At 37.4% G+C, this 17381-nt stretch overlaps 1 protein-coding gene across 1 annotated transcript in view; it reads right to left on the reverse strand.

Annotated features, from left to right (window-relative positions):
- Positions 1-17381, reverse strand: part of Lrp2 (LDL receptor related protein 2) — a 192866-nt gene that overhangs the window by 148568 nt on the left and 26917 nt on the right. Inside the window, exons 2-4 of the mRNA XM_048811966.1 lie at positions 8634-8741; positions 5908-6030; positions 2532-2648 (exon numbers count right to left, since the gene is read on the reverse strand). Of these exons, the coding sequence (XP_048667923.1) occupies positions 2532-2648; positions 5908-6030; positions 8634-8741 (348 nt within the window). The remainder of the gene's footprint in view (positions 1-2531; positions 2649-5907; positions 6031-8633; positions 8742-17381) is intronic.

The following is a 17381-nucleotide window of genomic DNA, read 5'->3' on the forward strand; positions in this document are numbered from 1 at the left end:
AAATGTTGCAAAATGTTGTTTGATTAATTATGGTGATAAATCATATTTTATCAAAAATATTTTCTTCACTTGTCTCAGTGAAGGACCTAGTGTTTGCCTCACAAAGTCGTGAGAGTCCTTGACTTGTGTGCTGGCTGTGCACTACCATCTCTAAAACTACTAGTGTGAGATCTAAATGCTCTGCATAATTTCCAAAATGAAGGGAAATTCAAATTGGAGGTACCCTAATCTCTTTCAAAAGAGAACATTTAGAATGAAAATTATTCCAGAACATAAATGTGCCAGAAATTCTGCTAGAAAATAAATAGCACAGACCTTTATTTCAAAAAAAGAAAAATAAGTGAAGTAAGTAACATTCAATGGAAGAAAAACAGAAGTATTGTTTTTAAAATTGTCCAAGCGTGGGGTTTCAGGTGTAGTTCAGTGGTAGAGCACTTGCCTAGCCTACATGAGACCTTGGGTTGGATTCCCAGCATTGCAACACAAAATAAAATAAAATTGTACAAGAGTGGTAATGGTTCATATTCAATATGTATCTGGACATAAAAATATAGGAATTAGTTACTGTGTCAGTCTTTCTTATTTTTTTGTATGATGCTAGGGATCGAACCCAGGCACAGGTCTTTCCATTTCTCATATACAAATATTTCCTCCATTAACAGAAGCAACTTGCTTACCATAGTTAATTTATGTAAGCTTCCACCCTATACATGGCACCATGTTGGAAAGATTAGTTTAAAAAATTATAGAAAATAGACCTTTCATTAAGAGGCATAAAATATACTACTTGGCTCAAAGGAAGGGACTTAGAGAGAGCCTAGAGAACTAAAATTAAATCAAAATTTTCAAACCGTAGAAGTGGTATCCCATGAGAACAGGCTAAAGCTTAAACCTTAAATTCATTGGATACATAATAACTGAGAGCATTTGATCAAAGTTTCTAAGATACATAAAATCTGCTCACCAGTTATTGGAATACTTCATGTTGTGTTTTAGATATGAGGTGTCCACCAATAGCTCATGTGTGAAACAATACAAGAATTTTCAGAAGTGAAATGACTGGATTATGAGAGATGTGACCTAATCAGTGGATTAATCCACTGATATGGATTGACTGAGTGGTAGGGTATGCCTAGAGGAAGTAGATCATAGTGGGTATGCTTTTGGGGTTTATATTTTGTCCCTGGTGAGCAGAGCTCCTTCTGCTTCCTGGTTGCCATGTTCAGAGATGCTTTCCTCCACCACACCATAGCCCAGAGCTATGGAGTCAGCATATCATGGACTGAACCTCTGAAACTGTGAGCCAAAATAAACTTTCCCTCCTGAATATTGTTTTTGTCAGGTATTTTGGTCGCAGTGACAGAAAAGCTTCCTTGAAGCTTTAAACATAAATTTAAGAGCAAAACAAAGGAAGCATCTCCATGAAGCAAGTGATAAACACAGGAGTATGCTAAAAATAATGTTAGGAAGAAACGTATAAAAACTCAAGGAAGTTATGGATAAATTCACAAATGGCAGACTTTTAAGAGAAACTGGGTATTTCTAAGGTTAAAGACAGAATTAGATTGACTATAAACCTGACACAAGATCAGGTACTATAGTGCACTGTAATCCCAGTGACTGTAATCCTCTCAGGAGGTTGAGACATGAAGATTGGAAGTTTGAGGCCAACGTGGACAATTTAACCAGACTCTAACTCAAAATTTAAAAAATGGCTGAGAATGTAGCTCAAAGACAGAGCATTTGCTTAGCATGTACAATGACTTGGGTTCAATCCCCAGCATTACATTCAAAAACTAAAAAGAATGACACAGTAACTAATTTCTATATTTTTATATTCATTCTAACAATTTGGTATAAACCTCAAGAGAGGCAGTTTACTCGTTAGTACATAATACAACATGTCTGTATTTTCTTGCTTTGGTTATGGTAATATCTATGTATTACACACAGAATATTGTGACTTATATGCCTTAGCTTATGGCAATCAGTTACAAACTGATATATTGCCATTATAGGGAAAACCATTTGCTTTCCTTCTGCCTGTCAATTCCAGGTTGGGGGGTGGGGGGGAAGTGAGCTACACCCCAGCCCAGGAAAGCCATTTTCAGAATATAATACTTTCCAAAGATAACCTGGAAAATGTGGTATTCACAAAAGCAGAAAAATTAATGAGAAACTGTATCCACCAATTTTCTATAGCAGTGTAATAAAAGTTAAAATTGATCAAACTCTATTTTATACTCAGCATATTCAAACATCTTTCTAGATTCTATGTTAAAAGTTTCCTACTTCAAAACATGCAAAAACTTGATGGGCTAAGTAAGGCAGGACAAACTCACAATGTCTTGTTAAAAATAGACTCCTATCAGAACATCACCCCTAATCCACAAAAGAATCTGCCAAGAGATTTCAACAACAAGAGGAGTATTGTAGGCATTTCTGTCCATCAACAAATCTAACAAATTGATTAAAATGCCAAAGGGACAAGGGTGAAACTAAATACAGTGCAAAGACTGAAATGGACTCACGGCAGTCTCTCTCATCAGTTCCATCTGAGCAGTCTCTGACATGGTCGCACAGGTATTCCCTCGGAACACACTCACCATTGGAGCACGTCAACTGATGGCTTGAGCATGTCCTCCCAGCTGTGAAGGGGAAAGACAATACTTAATTTATCATCACAGTCTGACACACACTAACCGGCTGATAGTTCCCAAATATGAGTGAGGATATTGGAAAGCAGAGCAGATACTGGGCATAAAAGTTCATAGGGATACAAGGCAGAGTACCCTGCTACCACCAAGCTAAGCTTACCATGCAAAAGAAAAGATATTATATTGTCAAAATGCCCTCAGAACAATAAAGACACTCCAGCATGCTAGTGTAGACAACTGCATGATCCACCTGTGTTGAGAATACAATATATACTGGAAAGATACATGGTAAAGATGATGAGTGAAATAAGACATAGGGATTAAGCAAGGATTGGTAAGCACCCCTCCCCCACTGAAATCCTTTTTTGAACAAGGAAATGTCAAAGGATTAACAGTGGTTATTCCTGAATGGTGGGAATATGAGTGATTTTATGGATTTTTTTTCTTTACAGTTTTCTGTTTTATAAAGTGTCTACATTGGCCATGTGTCAATTTTATGAACAAAAAAATCTTTAGTTTGATTTTATCCTATGATGAGTTCAGGTAAAAGCAGGGCATCAGCAATTTATCAAGTGAGTCTCTGGACAAAACATAAAATGGAATGATTGTTGCCTGCAAGCATGAGAGAAAGGTGTTCTGTAGCTCAGGCAGGAACTACCTAGACTTGGTAACATTATCTTATCATGTGATTTTTTTTTTTTTTTACTGTCCACATAAAAAGAGAAGCATTTGAGAAACATTATCATCTAAAAAAAAATGTAATCCTCTAATGGAAGAAAGAGGTTTTCGCCTGAATTTTACAGAGCTTCCTATACTTCTGTATAGTTAAATACTTAGGTTCAGCAAAACTTGGTTTTTGGTTTTCTGAAAAAAAAAATTTTTGATGGTGTGTGTGTGTGTGTGTGTGTGTATATATATATATATATATACACACACACACCATCAAAATTGTTAGAAAAACCTTTCTAAGAGACAAGTAAAAAATGACAGCTTTAGAGTTTATACTTGAAATTTCAAACATTCAGAATTTCATGTATATTTTTTGAAAACCCTTTCCATGCTTAATTGATTGTATCTTTCCTGTCACTTTGTTCCTTCCTTCAATTTGCTTTCTCATGAATGTGTCATGTAATTCTTGAATAGGAAATAAAATGTTTTGCAGTCTGCCTATTTCTGAAATGCTTACAGATTTCATATTTTCTCCCATCATTGAGTATCTGCAGACTAAATTTTACTTTTATTAATAAGGTCAGAATAGATAAACTCTTCTAGAAGGCACTTCAATGTCTAAATTCTACCCATGACAGAAACACTGTTTTACCTTGAATAAGGTTTAAAAGATTATATTTCCACATAATGTATTTAAATATATATTTTCAATTGTCACATAAAATTAAAGAGATTTATTTTATTCCTGAAAAGGTAGGTTATGAGTGGTCTTCAGTATGAAAAGAAACTAAAGCAGGTGCCAGTATTATGTTAATGATCATGGCTTTCTTCTTAAAATCAAGCCCAAATAATTCTATATTTTGGACTAATCTTAAGAGTTTGAGGGAGTAATTAAAAGCTCATTAAACGTAGAGAAATGACAGGTAAAAATTACATAATTCTATGAGCTGATCTAATGCTTTATTTGCTCATTACACAAACATCTATTGAGGGTCTACTAGGTGCCACCAAGTTCACCAACATTGAGAATCTAAAGATGAATTAGGCACAATCCCTATCTTTAAGGAGTTCATAGTCTTCTGGGGGAGCCTTTTAAGAAATAATTAAAAAATAATTATGAAAGTAAATTACAGGTACACAGGAACTATGGAAGCATCACAGGAACTATAGAAGCATCACAGAAGGGTCCCAAATTCACCCTGGGACAGGAACATGGGATTGGGACAGTTTCCTGAGGAAGGGACACCTCTGCTGGGCTTTAAAGGAGAAGTAGCAGTAATCTAGACCAAAAGGAAACAAGGACTACGTAGCAATGATTCTTCAGGCAGGAGGAATGGAGGCAAAAGTCTGGAACAGGAGACTGCAAGCATTACGGTGCCCCATATGGACATTTCCAGGCAGGAATCACCAACTGGAGGTGATGGAGAGTGGGCAAAGGGTTTTGGTTAGATCTTTTCACCATCAGTGTTGGGGAGACCCTGAGCGGGGCACAGGACTGGAGGCAAAGAAGCCAATCCGGAGACTGTTGCAGCCATCCAGGTGAGAGATGCTGACAGTGAGTGGTCACATAATGGAAAATAAGAAAGAAACCTTAGAAATGTTTATAAGGTAAATTAGGCAGGAGTCGGTGAAGGAGAGGAAAGAATCAAGAACAACTTCCAAGTTTCTAGCATGGTCGCCAAGGGGGTTGTAATAACCTTTCCGTGTGAATTGATTACCTCTTTCATGTCATTTACAAATTATTTTTATGTAATGAAATACTTACATTATGAAATATATTTCATGAAGTATAGGTTAACAAGTAAAAGAGCCCCAACTGGGCTACTTCTGATTTTGTATTATCTTCCAGTAACTTCTAGTGGGCTAAATTTTATTTCTATTAATAGAGATAAAGCACATAGACCAGCAAATATGGTGGGAAAAGTCAGTTCAGTGGGGGAAGATAACTGGTTTCAGTTGAGGCACCTTTTGTTTGATGCACCTTGAAGATATTCAAAAAGTAGTTTAATCCACAAGACTAAAGTATAGGCATGGATTTGGGTCTCATCTGCCCACAGAAGGTCACTGAAATCATGAGCATGATGAGATTATAGTGGGGCCTTATCCAGGGCTGCAGCCATTGTGGCAGCTCATAAACCACGTAGTAACACTGAAGTCACTACCAACAATGCCTCTAAAAGACTAGCTTGTAGTAGTCCAAAAAAGAGAGTTTAATACTTGAGCCACAAAGGTGAAAGTACTGAATGCAGAGAGGGCCCCTGGAGCAAACGGATTTCATCCAACTGCCAACCATGCGAATGAGCAAATATTTTCTTTCTTACTTGAACATAATATAAACCAAATTAAAGATTGGGAACCTATCCCAGTTCCAAATTGCTGGGACATATTTCTAAGTCTTTAGTACATTCACCCTTTTCAATGTCATTCACCCCCTGAATTGCTGGCATAGGTTCTCTGGTCACTTAACATCTAGCTCAGTATTTATGTACAAAGAATCATCACATTATGTGTAACCTATCTGTGACAGATTAGATTTGAAATGTCCAAAAAAACAAAACAAGATGCCTCTCTAAACACATACGGCAATGCTGATGTTCATCTGAGCCATCCGAACAGTCCTCCTCATTGTCACACACCCAGATATGGGGGATGCAGTTTCCTTCACTCTCGCACTGGAAATTACCCGACTGGCAGGATTGACGAGCTGAAACAACCAAAAAAGAACTCACTATGGCAAACATCTGTCCCATTATACCAGAAAAACATTCTTACTGCAAAAGACCATATGTCACCAAGCATGGCAGCACCTGCCTATAATCCTAGCTACTAGGGAGACTGAGGCAGGAGGATCTGAAGTTCAAGGCCAGCCTGGACAACTTAGTGAGACCTGTCTCAAAAATAAAATAAAATGGGCTGGGAATATAATTCAGTGGTAGAGCACTGTGGGTTCACTGTTCAGTACTACCAAAAAAAAAAAAAAACCACTATGTCACCAGGGGCAGTGTCACACTTCTATAATTTCATCTACTCGGGAGGCTAAAGCAGGAAGCTCACAGGTTCAAGGCCAGTCTCAGCAATTCAGCAAGATATTGTCTCAAAATAAAAAATAAAAAGGATTGGGATGTAATTCATTGGTTCAGCACCCTAAGCTCAATCCTCAGTGTCACTCACACACACACACACACACACACACACACACACACACACGTCAAGTCCTGCTCAATATATTTGAAGTCTGAACTTTAATAAAGTTCACTGTCAGATAATCTCATCAATGGCATCAAAACAAACTGTTGACCCAAACATTATAAAAACAGAGAATAGCCAGACTCAGTGGCACACTCCTATAATCCCAGCTACCCGGGAAGCTGAGAAAAGAGGATCACAAATTCCAGGCCAGCCTCAGCAATTTACTGGGCTCCAGATTAACTCAGACCCTGCCTCAAAATAAAGAAAAAAAATTAAAAATACTGGAGATGTTGCTCCATGGTAGAGCACTTGCCTAGCATGCAGCAGACCCTGGGTTTGATCCCAGCAGCAAAAAAGAATAAACAATAAAAGAAATAGCCCAACTATACATTTACCAAATATATGACAAAATTATTAAATTAATTTAATCAAAATTAACCATGAGTGTTTGTTAAATTGTTTGAAATGTTTTATAATATCTAATAGTGAAGTATCATGATGAGCCAGAAAATCCATGAGATATGGAAAAGAAGACCCAGAATCAAATAATCATTATTCCCACAATTTATTTGCTTTAGGATCTTTGGCAAATTCTCTGAGCCTTACTACATGCATTATAAAATGGAGACTATTCTTATCTCATAGTTCATTGTAAAAAAATAAATAATATCTCCAAAAGTGCCATATGATGCTGGTTGCTATCATCTTTGTCTTTGGTATTGTTGTCATAAGACCTTGATATGTAGTAACACTCTCAGAAGACTTGGTGGTATAACTTTTCCTTTATTCCTCTATCCCAGATTACACTGTTCTCAATTTGCTTCCTCTGAGCTTTTGCTCATACTGTTTTAAAAAAAAAAAAGTGAACTCAGTAAGCCAAAGGAAGCAAACTGATAGCACAGGATGATGTCTCCACAAAATAGCTGCTCTCCTATTCCAAGTATGAGCATCAAGTTTCAGCTGGGAACTTTGAGATGTGGAGAATCTCTGGTCCCACCCCATACATATGGAGTCAAAATATGCACTTTCACAAGTTCCAAGGTGATCCATTTGTGCCTGAAAGCTTGAGAAGCACTGGATGGGTGCAATTTCTTACCCTTCCCGACATTTTCAAATGAGTCATCATCAAACAAAACACCCAAGTTTGGCAGTTCTGGGGTGCCCACAGGATGTGAACAATTCAAAACAAGGGTTTTTTCACCTGCTTTCCTGTTCATGGGATGATAACCCTTGTCTGCTTACCTATTGCAGCAATGTGATTGATCACCTAAGCCAAGTAAGAAAGAGCAGTGGACTTAAGGGCAGGGACTTGTGCAAGGCACTCACCAACTGTGGGGCTACAATAAGCAATAACTTCTTTAGAGCTCACTTTCCTAATCTAAAAGCCACCTCAGCATAATTTTGGAAGATATATGAATACATGTAAAAATTATAATTACTTACATTTAGGATTTACTTTATCACATTTTTAACTAGAATTTTTAAAACAATATCACACTAAACACTTTTTTATTTTTTTATTCACAAGTTACACTACATTTGTTTTTATTTTTTTATTATTATTAATTTGAAACAGGGTTTCACTAAGTTGCTGAGGCTGGCCTTAAACTTGTGATCCTCCTGCCTCAGCATCCAAGGTCACTGGGATTACAGGTGTGCACCACCACGTCCAGCTCTACATTACATTTTTTATATAAGAATAGACTCCTCATTGAAGTACAAATTATATTTTTTTAATTTTTATTTATTTGAAAAACGTCCAGAGTGAATAGATCAGCAACAGTCACTTATAGATTTCAAAAAACTAATAAAAATTTCCAGAGTGAATAGATCAGCAACAGTCACTTATAGATTTCAAAAAACTAATGGCAAAATTAATTTCCATATCAAAGTTGTGGCCATGGGACAAGGGTAAGATAGAAACTGATGTAAATTGAACATCTTCCTTAAAGGGAGTGAAACTATTATTAATACCATGGATTCTCTTATTCAGTTATACCGATTACAAATGATTTGAGCCCAGCCCTGGATCTATCATTAAGCATAGTTCTTTTCTTTGATAGGCTGAAATCAACACAAAGCATCAAAAAGAGCTTAGCCTGGTCCTTCCCCACTTACGGCAGCCAGCTTCATCTGTGTCGTCCGAACAGTCCCCGGTACCATCACACCTCCAGGCTTCAGGGATACAGTGCCCATTTCCACAGCGAAAATACCCACTGTTGCATTCTATAATACCCAAGAAACAGAAGATTCACATCGGTTACACATCCACTTTTTTACATACTGCCGTACTAGTGTCTGTTGTATTCTGCTGCCTTTCCTATCCTCTACTATCCCCCCTCCCCCCCATCTTCTCTCTCACAGTTTTAAAATAAAATTTAAAGCTTCAGACATTTTATTAAAGAAATACAAATTTTTGATAAAAATGAAAAATTATTCAACTTATTAGTAACCAAAGAAATGCAAAACATTTTTTTTAATTAGGAAACACTTTTATAGTGATAATATTAAAAAAATTTCCTTGGAGGTCTGTAGAAAGGTCATTTTCATAATACAGTTGATTAGAGCGTACCCTGAAGTGACCAATTTGACAAAGTGCATCCTGTTTTTAAAAAATGTTCTTTTTTTACCTTAGTAATTTTTTTTCTAAGTATTTTTTTCTCAGGACCTAACCAGAGAATTAGACAAATATTTATGTAAATATAAAGATTTTTATCACATTATTTATAATAAAAGAAATTTCAAGCCTCCTACTATGAATTTTTGAAAATGGTTATGAGAATTTCTAATTATTTTTGGAGAAATATTTACAATGTAATGTAAACAAAGACAAGGATGCAAAATTTTACCTCTAACAAAGTCACATACAGAAAAAAAGAAAAATGTCAAAAAAGATCAAAATGTTACCAGTGGTTATCTCCGGTTGATAACATCATGTTTAACTTTTGATCTGCTTGACTGTGCTTTTTTGAGTTTCTCACCTTACATTTTTCAAATCATACATAGCAAGTTACAGCACTTCATCCTTAAATTCAGATCAATATTCTGGCTTTTTTTTTTTTAATGAATTTGTAAATTGCCAAGTCTGTAAGCTCATTTCTTCAAATGAATACTTTGTTTAAAGGCAAAAAAAAATTCTGCAGCCAACTATAAGTGCACAAGCTTAGCACCAAAGGTTATCTCGTCCCCAAGTGGCAATAGTATCCCCTACTGACATTAGAAAGAGAACATGACTTAAACAAATTAATTTCATTCAGCAAATATATCCTGCAATTTCCCTGGGTCTCTCCAGGGAACTAATTTGGCAATTGGAAATCCTCCAAGCTTCCCCAAATATCTGGCCAGTGAACTTCCCAAGCATTATGTGCCAAGTACAAAATTTTTTTTAAAGAAAACAGCCAACAACCAGCCCAACTTGGAGAAGACTCAAAATTATTCTTTCACAAACCCAAGGGATAGGGAGTAATTTTCAGAGTTGGAAGAATAATTTTATTTTCCCCCTGTACTGAAGCAATCATGCTAAATTACCCATTTCAATTTTTGGCTAATTAACCCCAAATTAGGTAAATATACACATCAATTACATATTCCCAGAATAAATAAACAATGTGTTATCCTGACTTGGGTAAATGCAGGCATATCAACAACAGGACATAAACATAGTTAAGTGATCTATTCCTAGGGAATATGGGCTACTTTGTTCATGGAATGTTCAAATCTGATTGTCTGGTAGTGACATCCTGATTTATAATGTATGCTGCAAATGGTCAGAAACTTCCCTTGGCTAAATGGTGGTACCGAGTGGTACAGAAGCACGTACACCCAAATACCTTCTATAGACTAATGCATGATGGTGGTTGGTGGTGCAGGTCTGGGGTTGGTGGTGCAGGTCTCTTATCAACTACCTTTAAAACACAACAACCTCCCTTGCAAAAATGCCCCTAAGGAATGTACAAATTCACTCTGGAATCCCAGAACTTCTCATTGGATTTTGTTCTACAAAGCAATATTTCCATGGCAGATTAGAGGCTTTAGAGGTTTAGCTATTAACACAACATATATTAAGTCATTTTTACCAATTAGGTCTATTGTTAGTAATCCAACATAATATATTTGTAAGTTCAGTACATTTGTCTCTTCTTAGTATCTAATCAGTTCTGATTGAAAAATTATAACTGTAAAGGATAGTCCACATACAGAGTTTCATATTGCTGTGGGAAAAAGAAAAGTACTATCTCAGAAACTGAGTATATAAAAGAAAGTTCCCAGAATGATATATTGCCTGTTTTGAAAATACATATTAATACTATTTCTTGAGCAACTTTTATCACAAGTCAAATTGGAAAGTTTTTTGTTGCTTGTTTTTAGCTCAAATACCAGGTTAAATACATCATGAAAAGAATACAAAATAGGGACCCAAAAGTTTTTTTGTTTTGGTTTGGTTTGGTTTTTCAGAACACTAAAAGGCCAATTTTCTAAAATCATACATATAAAAATTGAAACTGATGGGAAATATTGCAATCAGGTAAGTCTTTATAGGCAGTGATTTTCACAGCTGAGCTCACAATCACTCCATTATCTAAAGTAATAGATCACATCCAATTTACTCAATGTATCAACAGATCCATGATAATTCATTTGTCAAATTCACCTTTTCAATGGTAACTTCCATGCCTGTTAGAACTCCCAAATGACTATTGTTTGAAAATCTCTCTCCAGAAAAAACAAACAGATGCTTTATCACTGCTGGGTGGCCTCTCAGCAACCATCCAAAATGTTTCACTGGTGTCAGAAGCCTGTCATTCATTTTATTATAAAGGGAATATACGTTGTTTAAAAATAAACTGCTAATAAAAAGGCCTGGATTAGACTTGATAACAATTTCAGGTGTCCCTGGTTTCAGTGGGTTGGTACATACTTTATTTCCTTAGTATATTGTTTTAAATAAGTAGCCCTTACTCACAAGCCCTACCAGGGGCTTATAACAGCCTTATGAGATAGATGCCATTATTATGAACATTTTACAGATAAAGAAATTGAGGCACAGAGCAGTCAGTAAATTTCCCAGCTGCAAAGCAAATACGTGCAAAATAAGGATTTGAACCTGACAGCCCTATGTTCTAGGACCTAGGCACATTGCTCTCTATGTTCCCTTTCACAAAAAAAAAAAAAAAAACTAAACTCAAAATCAAACATAAAAATCCAATTTTTTTTCCTTCCCCAAACTTTGAGTTCATTTATTGTACTGATGTAGAATTCACAGTGCTTACATTCTTTGGTTGGAGGAGAAAGAGTTGTCTAATTTGCAGCTAACATTGCACTAAAATATCCTTGAGCTTCAGAAATTTTGCAACAATCAAAAGCAACAAAGAGAAATAAGACCTTTGTCACTTCAGGAAAACTGATATCAGAAATAAGGACAGATTTGTTTCCCAAGCTTATAGAGCCCAAAGATATTAAAATACCCAAAAAAAAAAAAAACAAGAGTAATCCTTTCTTTATAAATAGCCATGTCCCAAGCTTCCTGGTCCAAGTGTTAGACTAAGAATGTGTTAAGATAAGATATTAGAGTCACAGATAGTGCCCAGAGGAGGGAAGGAGTCATTTGTTTGTTTTTAAGGGCAGGGAACAGTCCTGGATCCAGAAGACCTCTTCTTGTATCATCCACAGTGTCTAGCCCAGAGCTGGGCACACGTGGGATTGTGAATGTGTGTTCATCAGCAGTGAAGATTCCTCTTTGTAAAATTCAATCTATTGAGACACTTACACATCAAAGACATATAAAACCATCTTAGCAAACAGTGAGACTTAAAAGTGAATTTATGATCTTAAATCCATAGAAAGAAAAATGGAATCTGGAATAATCTGAAATAAAAGGAATATGCAAAAAGTTTATAATAAAGAAAGAAACACTGAATCATATTAGTAAGTTTCATTTCTTATCCCTCTTTTACAACAGTTTATTTTCCCTTCCATGAATTCTCTTCTGAAAAGAGAAAAGCAAGTGGTAGTCAATGGAACATTGTCCAGAGTTAACAGAGTAGGGTAATTTCTATGGCAAATCCTATTTTTCTGCTAGATCCTCTTAACCAGTCCTTCCGAATACTTGGTCCACTGGAGGGGTGCATGAGTTCTTTTTTAAAAACGTGGACAACTAGTTCATATCTTAATAGTCCTACCTGCAATGAACTCAAAGAAACAAATTTAAGAAGAGAGCTCTTGGGCTGGGGTTGTAGCTCAGTGGTAGAGCACATGCCTCTCATGCGTGAGGCACTGGATTCGATCCTCAGCACCACATAAAAATAAATAAATAAAAATATTATGTCCATCTATACTAATTTTTTTTTAATTTTAAAAATAAAAATAAAAAGCTCTTAATTGACCCATAATTTTCACTTCACTTTTTCTGTACTTAATTTTCTTTACTTTGGACATACTTCTGATATTTACAAGGTGGGTGACACCTACAATTCCCACACACATTACTCATATAAATAAGGCCAATCCTCTTTTGAAGATTTAGGGTCACCTGCTAATTTCCAAAACTTTACACTGTAACCAGGACAACTGAGGGTAACAAATTACATGGAAGACCCTGCCCTGCCTAATGTCATTGATGGAACAGTCAAGAATTCAGTTAATGGAACTGAAATAAGAGCATGCGGAGCAAGCCAACCTCCTACTGTCTTCCTTGGTACATTCTGGCTGCCTGAGTTTCCTAATTAGATCACCAAATAGGTGATCTGAAATTCTTTAGTTCTGTTAGATCAATTGCTTTTTTTTTTTCCAAATTATTGTTTTAGAACCCTCCATAGAGTTTACAAGTTTACTGGGGACAAAAGTAATACACATTATAAATTCCATACCCACACAAAAATAGCTGGTATTTATTGAGCACCTGCCATGTGTCCCATAATATACAAAGCTTTATATACACCCACTGGTTCCTCTTAAAACTGTATGAAAAGATTTATTCTTACTTAATAGAAGGGAAACTAAGCCTCAGTGACATTAACCAATTTCCCTAGGGTCACAAAGGTGAAAATGTCAAAGTCCAATTTAGACCCAGGACTGTGTGTTCCAGAGCTGCTGCTACTCATCATCCCACTTCCTACAAAACAAATGCCATCTTATGTTCACCCAGAACTTGCCAGCAATTTATTTTAAGTAGATTGTCTGGCTCATCCTCAGAACAACCCTGTGAGAGAGTATCAGTAGCCCCACTTCACAGATGAGGATACTGAGGCTTGACCAATCTCACAGCTGGTAAGTGGTGGAGTGGGGATTCACACCCAGGCAATCTGACTCAAAGCTATGCTATAAGGCAGTGGACAACAGAGATAATAAAAACCAACTGACCTTGGTGGGAGCCTGGGTAACACACAAGTGGAAGTGATCAGGGAAGTCTTTGAGAACAGACTACCCTGGATGTTTATGAATAAGCAGCATTTGGGCAGGTAAAGATGGGAACCAAGTTTATATGGGGTTGAAACAACTTAAGGAAAGCCCAGCACAGGTGAAGGGTAATGAGCAGGCCTCCATGCCCAAGCAGAGGGAGGATCTCTGGGAGTGCGGACAGTAAGGATAAGAAGATGGATCAAGACAGTGCCTTGATTGTCAAGCTAAAGAATGACAACAGCAAATGGGATGATCATTCATGCCAGTAACTGTGTTAAACCGAGGGTCACTCTGGGGACATAACCCAAAACTAGCAGGCAGACTCTGGCCATAAGAAGGGCTTAGAGTTCCACTATGCTCCCCAGAATTTCACCTACCATGGGCCAGTGAGCAAGCTGGTGGGCAGTTGATGTAGCCCTTCCAGTTGCCCCGGACCTAAACCAAAGCAGCTCCACTTGTATCTTGCATTTTGCCAAAGGTTCCACAGGATATCACCACCAATAGCCAGGTGACTTTAACCCTTCATCCTCTCCAAGTTGAATGTGACTGAGCATCCAGCCCACAGAATTTGGTCAGCTGTCAAGACAGTCAGCTCATCTCAAAACTTACTATCTTAGCTGAGTAATTAAAATATAGTACCTTTTGGTGACCAAAAGTCAGCAGAATAATGGGACATGCTATTCAAGTAGCCTCTCAATGCTGAGATGAGGAATGGAAGTGACCACCTGCCATAACCAGCCTACTCTTCTCCATTTCCATGTAACTACTAGTTCTCCCCTTCCTGTCTCTCACATCCCATTTATTTTTCATTAAGTCTCTCTGGCCCTTGCAGTCAGGCTGACCATCAGCACTACAGAGCATTATAAACAAAGCCACACTTCTCAGGGGTTCTTGAGAGGTCGCTGGGGGCATTTGGGATGAGGCAGTTAACTCATCTTGCAGAACTGTCCTGAGCAAGGCAGGATCCACAGCATTCCTGGCCCCCACCTGTGGAATGCCAGCAGTGCCCTCCCACCCCCAGTCACTGTGACAAAAAACACTCTCATGCACATCTAAACACCCCTTCAGGGTGGCAGTACCACGCCAGTGGAGACCAACTCAGAACCTCTAAGCAGCTTGGACATTCAGAGCTCAAAATGTCTTAACCCACATAAAAGAGATCATCTAAGAAAACCTCTATAATAAATTCTTCCCTTCTAAAGATAATAAAATTTCTTAAGCAGCAATCCCACTCCTTCCTACTCATCAATAAAAGGACCTGGGATTGGGCAATATCATGCCGCAGCTGCTGGTACCAGCAACTTGAAATTAACTCCCCTGGGAGTGTGATAAAGAATCTAATTCCAGGGAGGCTTGCTTCTCCTTGGAACATCCACTCTGTGTTCACAGGCTTACCAGTTCAAGGGGTGGGGGGTGGGGATGCGGATGGGGAGGGGGGATGAGTCAAACATCTAAAATCCTCTAAATTCACTGATTGGGTTAAAGCTCTTGTAACCCAATCATTTCTCCTCTGAATTTTCTTGCATTGTCCCACACATAGCTTTTGGGGGACACCTCACATCCAAACCATAACTCTCAAAAAAAAATAAAAATAAAAAAATAATGAACAATCACTTACATGCCCAAAACATTCAAAAGAATCTCCAAGATTTTACCAATAACTTTCAGCAATGAAAACTTGCTACCAGTTAGTACCAACCAAAGAGCTGCATCTGTGTTTATATTGTGTTCTGTTATATACCCTGAATAATTCGTGTAGGGCTTTCTCTATCATCACTGATGAGGGACTTGCCTTTGCATAGAAGAAAATTAAACTCAAGACCTTCCTCTCCCCAGCACTGACCCCTCTAGGAACTAACTGGCCATTTACATCTTTAATGGCAAAAAAGCTACACTTATAGCATGTTGAAAAGAACACTATCTATACAGCAGAAAACTTAAGTTAGTCTGTCCAGACAGGTAAATAAGAATCCAATGAATCAAACTACTTAAGAAAAGTAAAATGCCTTCCACACTTAATAATTTAACACAACTGCACAAAAATTATAAATAGCACAGGGCATGGTGGTACACACCTGTAATCCCAGTGACTAGTGAGCCTGAGGCAGGTGGATCACAAGTTCGAGACCAGCCTCAGCAACTTAGAGTCCTTAAGCAATTTAGCAAGACCTGTTTCAGCTCAATGGTAAAGTTATCTCTGATTTCAATTCCCAGTCCAAAAAAAAAAAAAAAAGATAGATAGCTCCCACTGAAAAGCTGCTTTTCAATCCCAATCACACAAAGGATTCCTATACCCCTGATTACAGCAATGTTAATATTGGAAAATGAGTGAATGGAATCAAACACTAAAAAAGAAAATGGGTACATGAGAAATAAATGACTACAGTCATCTCCAGGCAGGGAGCCTCCCTACTCAAAAGTTTTAAGATAGACCAGCTCTTAAACACAACCTGGATGGACAGCATCAAACCAGAGCTTTCCTGATTTATTCAGGTCCAAGTGTTGAGCCCTAAGTGAGGCTGACATGGATGTGGTAAGTGCAGTTATTTCAATCATCTTAACAATCAGGTTAGATCACCACACTATCAAGTAAACAATGGTTTGATACTGCAAGTTGTGACAATAGGGATAAGAGAAGAAACCGACTGCCAACTAGTGGAAATGTCATTCTCTAGAGTCACAGGCTATCTTGTTTATAACCACTGAACAGATCTTCCTGACTGGATCAAATAATCACCTTGCTATATTCCTTCTCTCTGACTCCATCTATTTAGTTCTTAACCATCACAATGGTTACAACAACAAGCTCTAAAAACATGAAAAGAGAGAGAAAACACACACACAAAAAAAGGAGAAAGGCGGGAGGGAGAAGAGAGATGTCAAGGTCAGTAATCAGTGTGCAAACACTAAATTTAATTTAATTAAACAATAAATTTAATGTGCCTTAAACCTCTCATCCTTATTTAGCTATGGCCCAAATTCAGACTAGGCTGGTATGTAATTGCTAAATGGGTTTATAAGTCACAAATTACATTCTCAGAACTAAATTCCTGATCATTTTAAATGTGTATATTTCAGAAAGTAGAAATAATACATATATATTTTTTGATGCAATCAATGCTTCAACAACTCTGCTGACAATTCAAATTTGGAATGTTGATGTTTAACCAGGCACAGTGGCATACCCCTGTAATCCCAGCTACTCAGGAGGTTAAGGCAGGAGGATGGCAAGTTCAAGGCTAGCCTGAGCAACTTGGCAAGACCTTGTCTCAAAAAGTATGTGTGTGTGTGTGTGTGTGTGTGTGTGTTAAAGGATTGGGTATGTAGTTCAGTGTTAGTGGGCCCCAGGGTTTAATCCCCAGTACTGCAGGTGGGGAATGTTGATGATTATGGTGGAGCTCACTGTATTATTATTTACCCAAACATTGAACTTCGACAATAGTTCATTTGTTAGGTGAATAGTGAGGT

This window comes from Marmota marmota, unplaced genomic scaffold (genome assembly GCF_001458135.2).
Source record: "Marmota marmota marmota unplaced genomic scaffold, marMar, whole genome shotgun sequence".
NCBI lineage: Eukaryota > Metazoa > Chordata > Mammalia > Rodentia > Sciuridae > Marmota > Marmota marmota.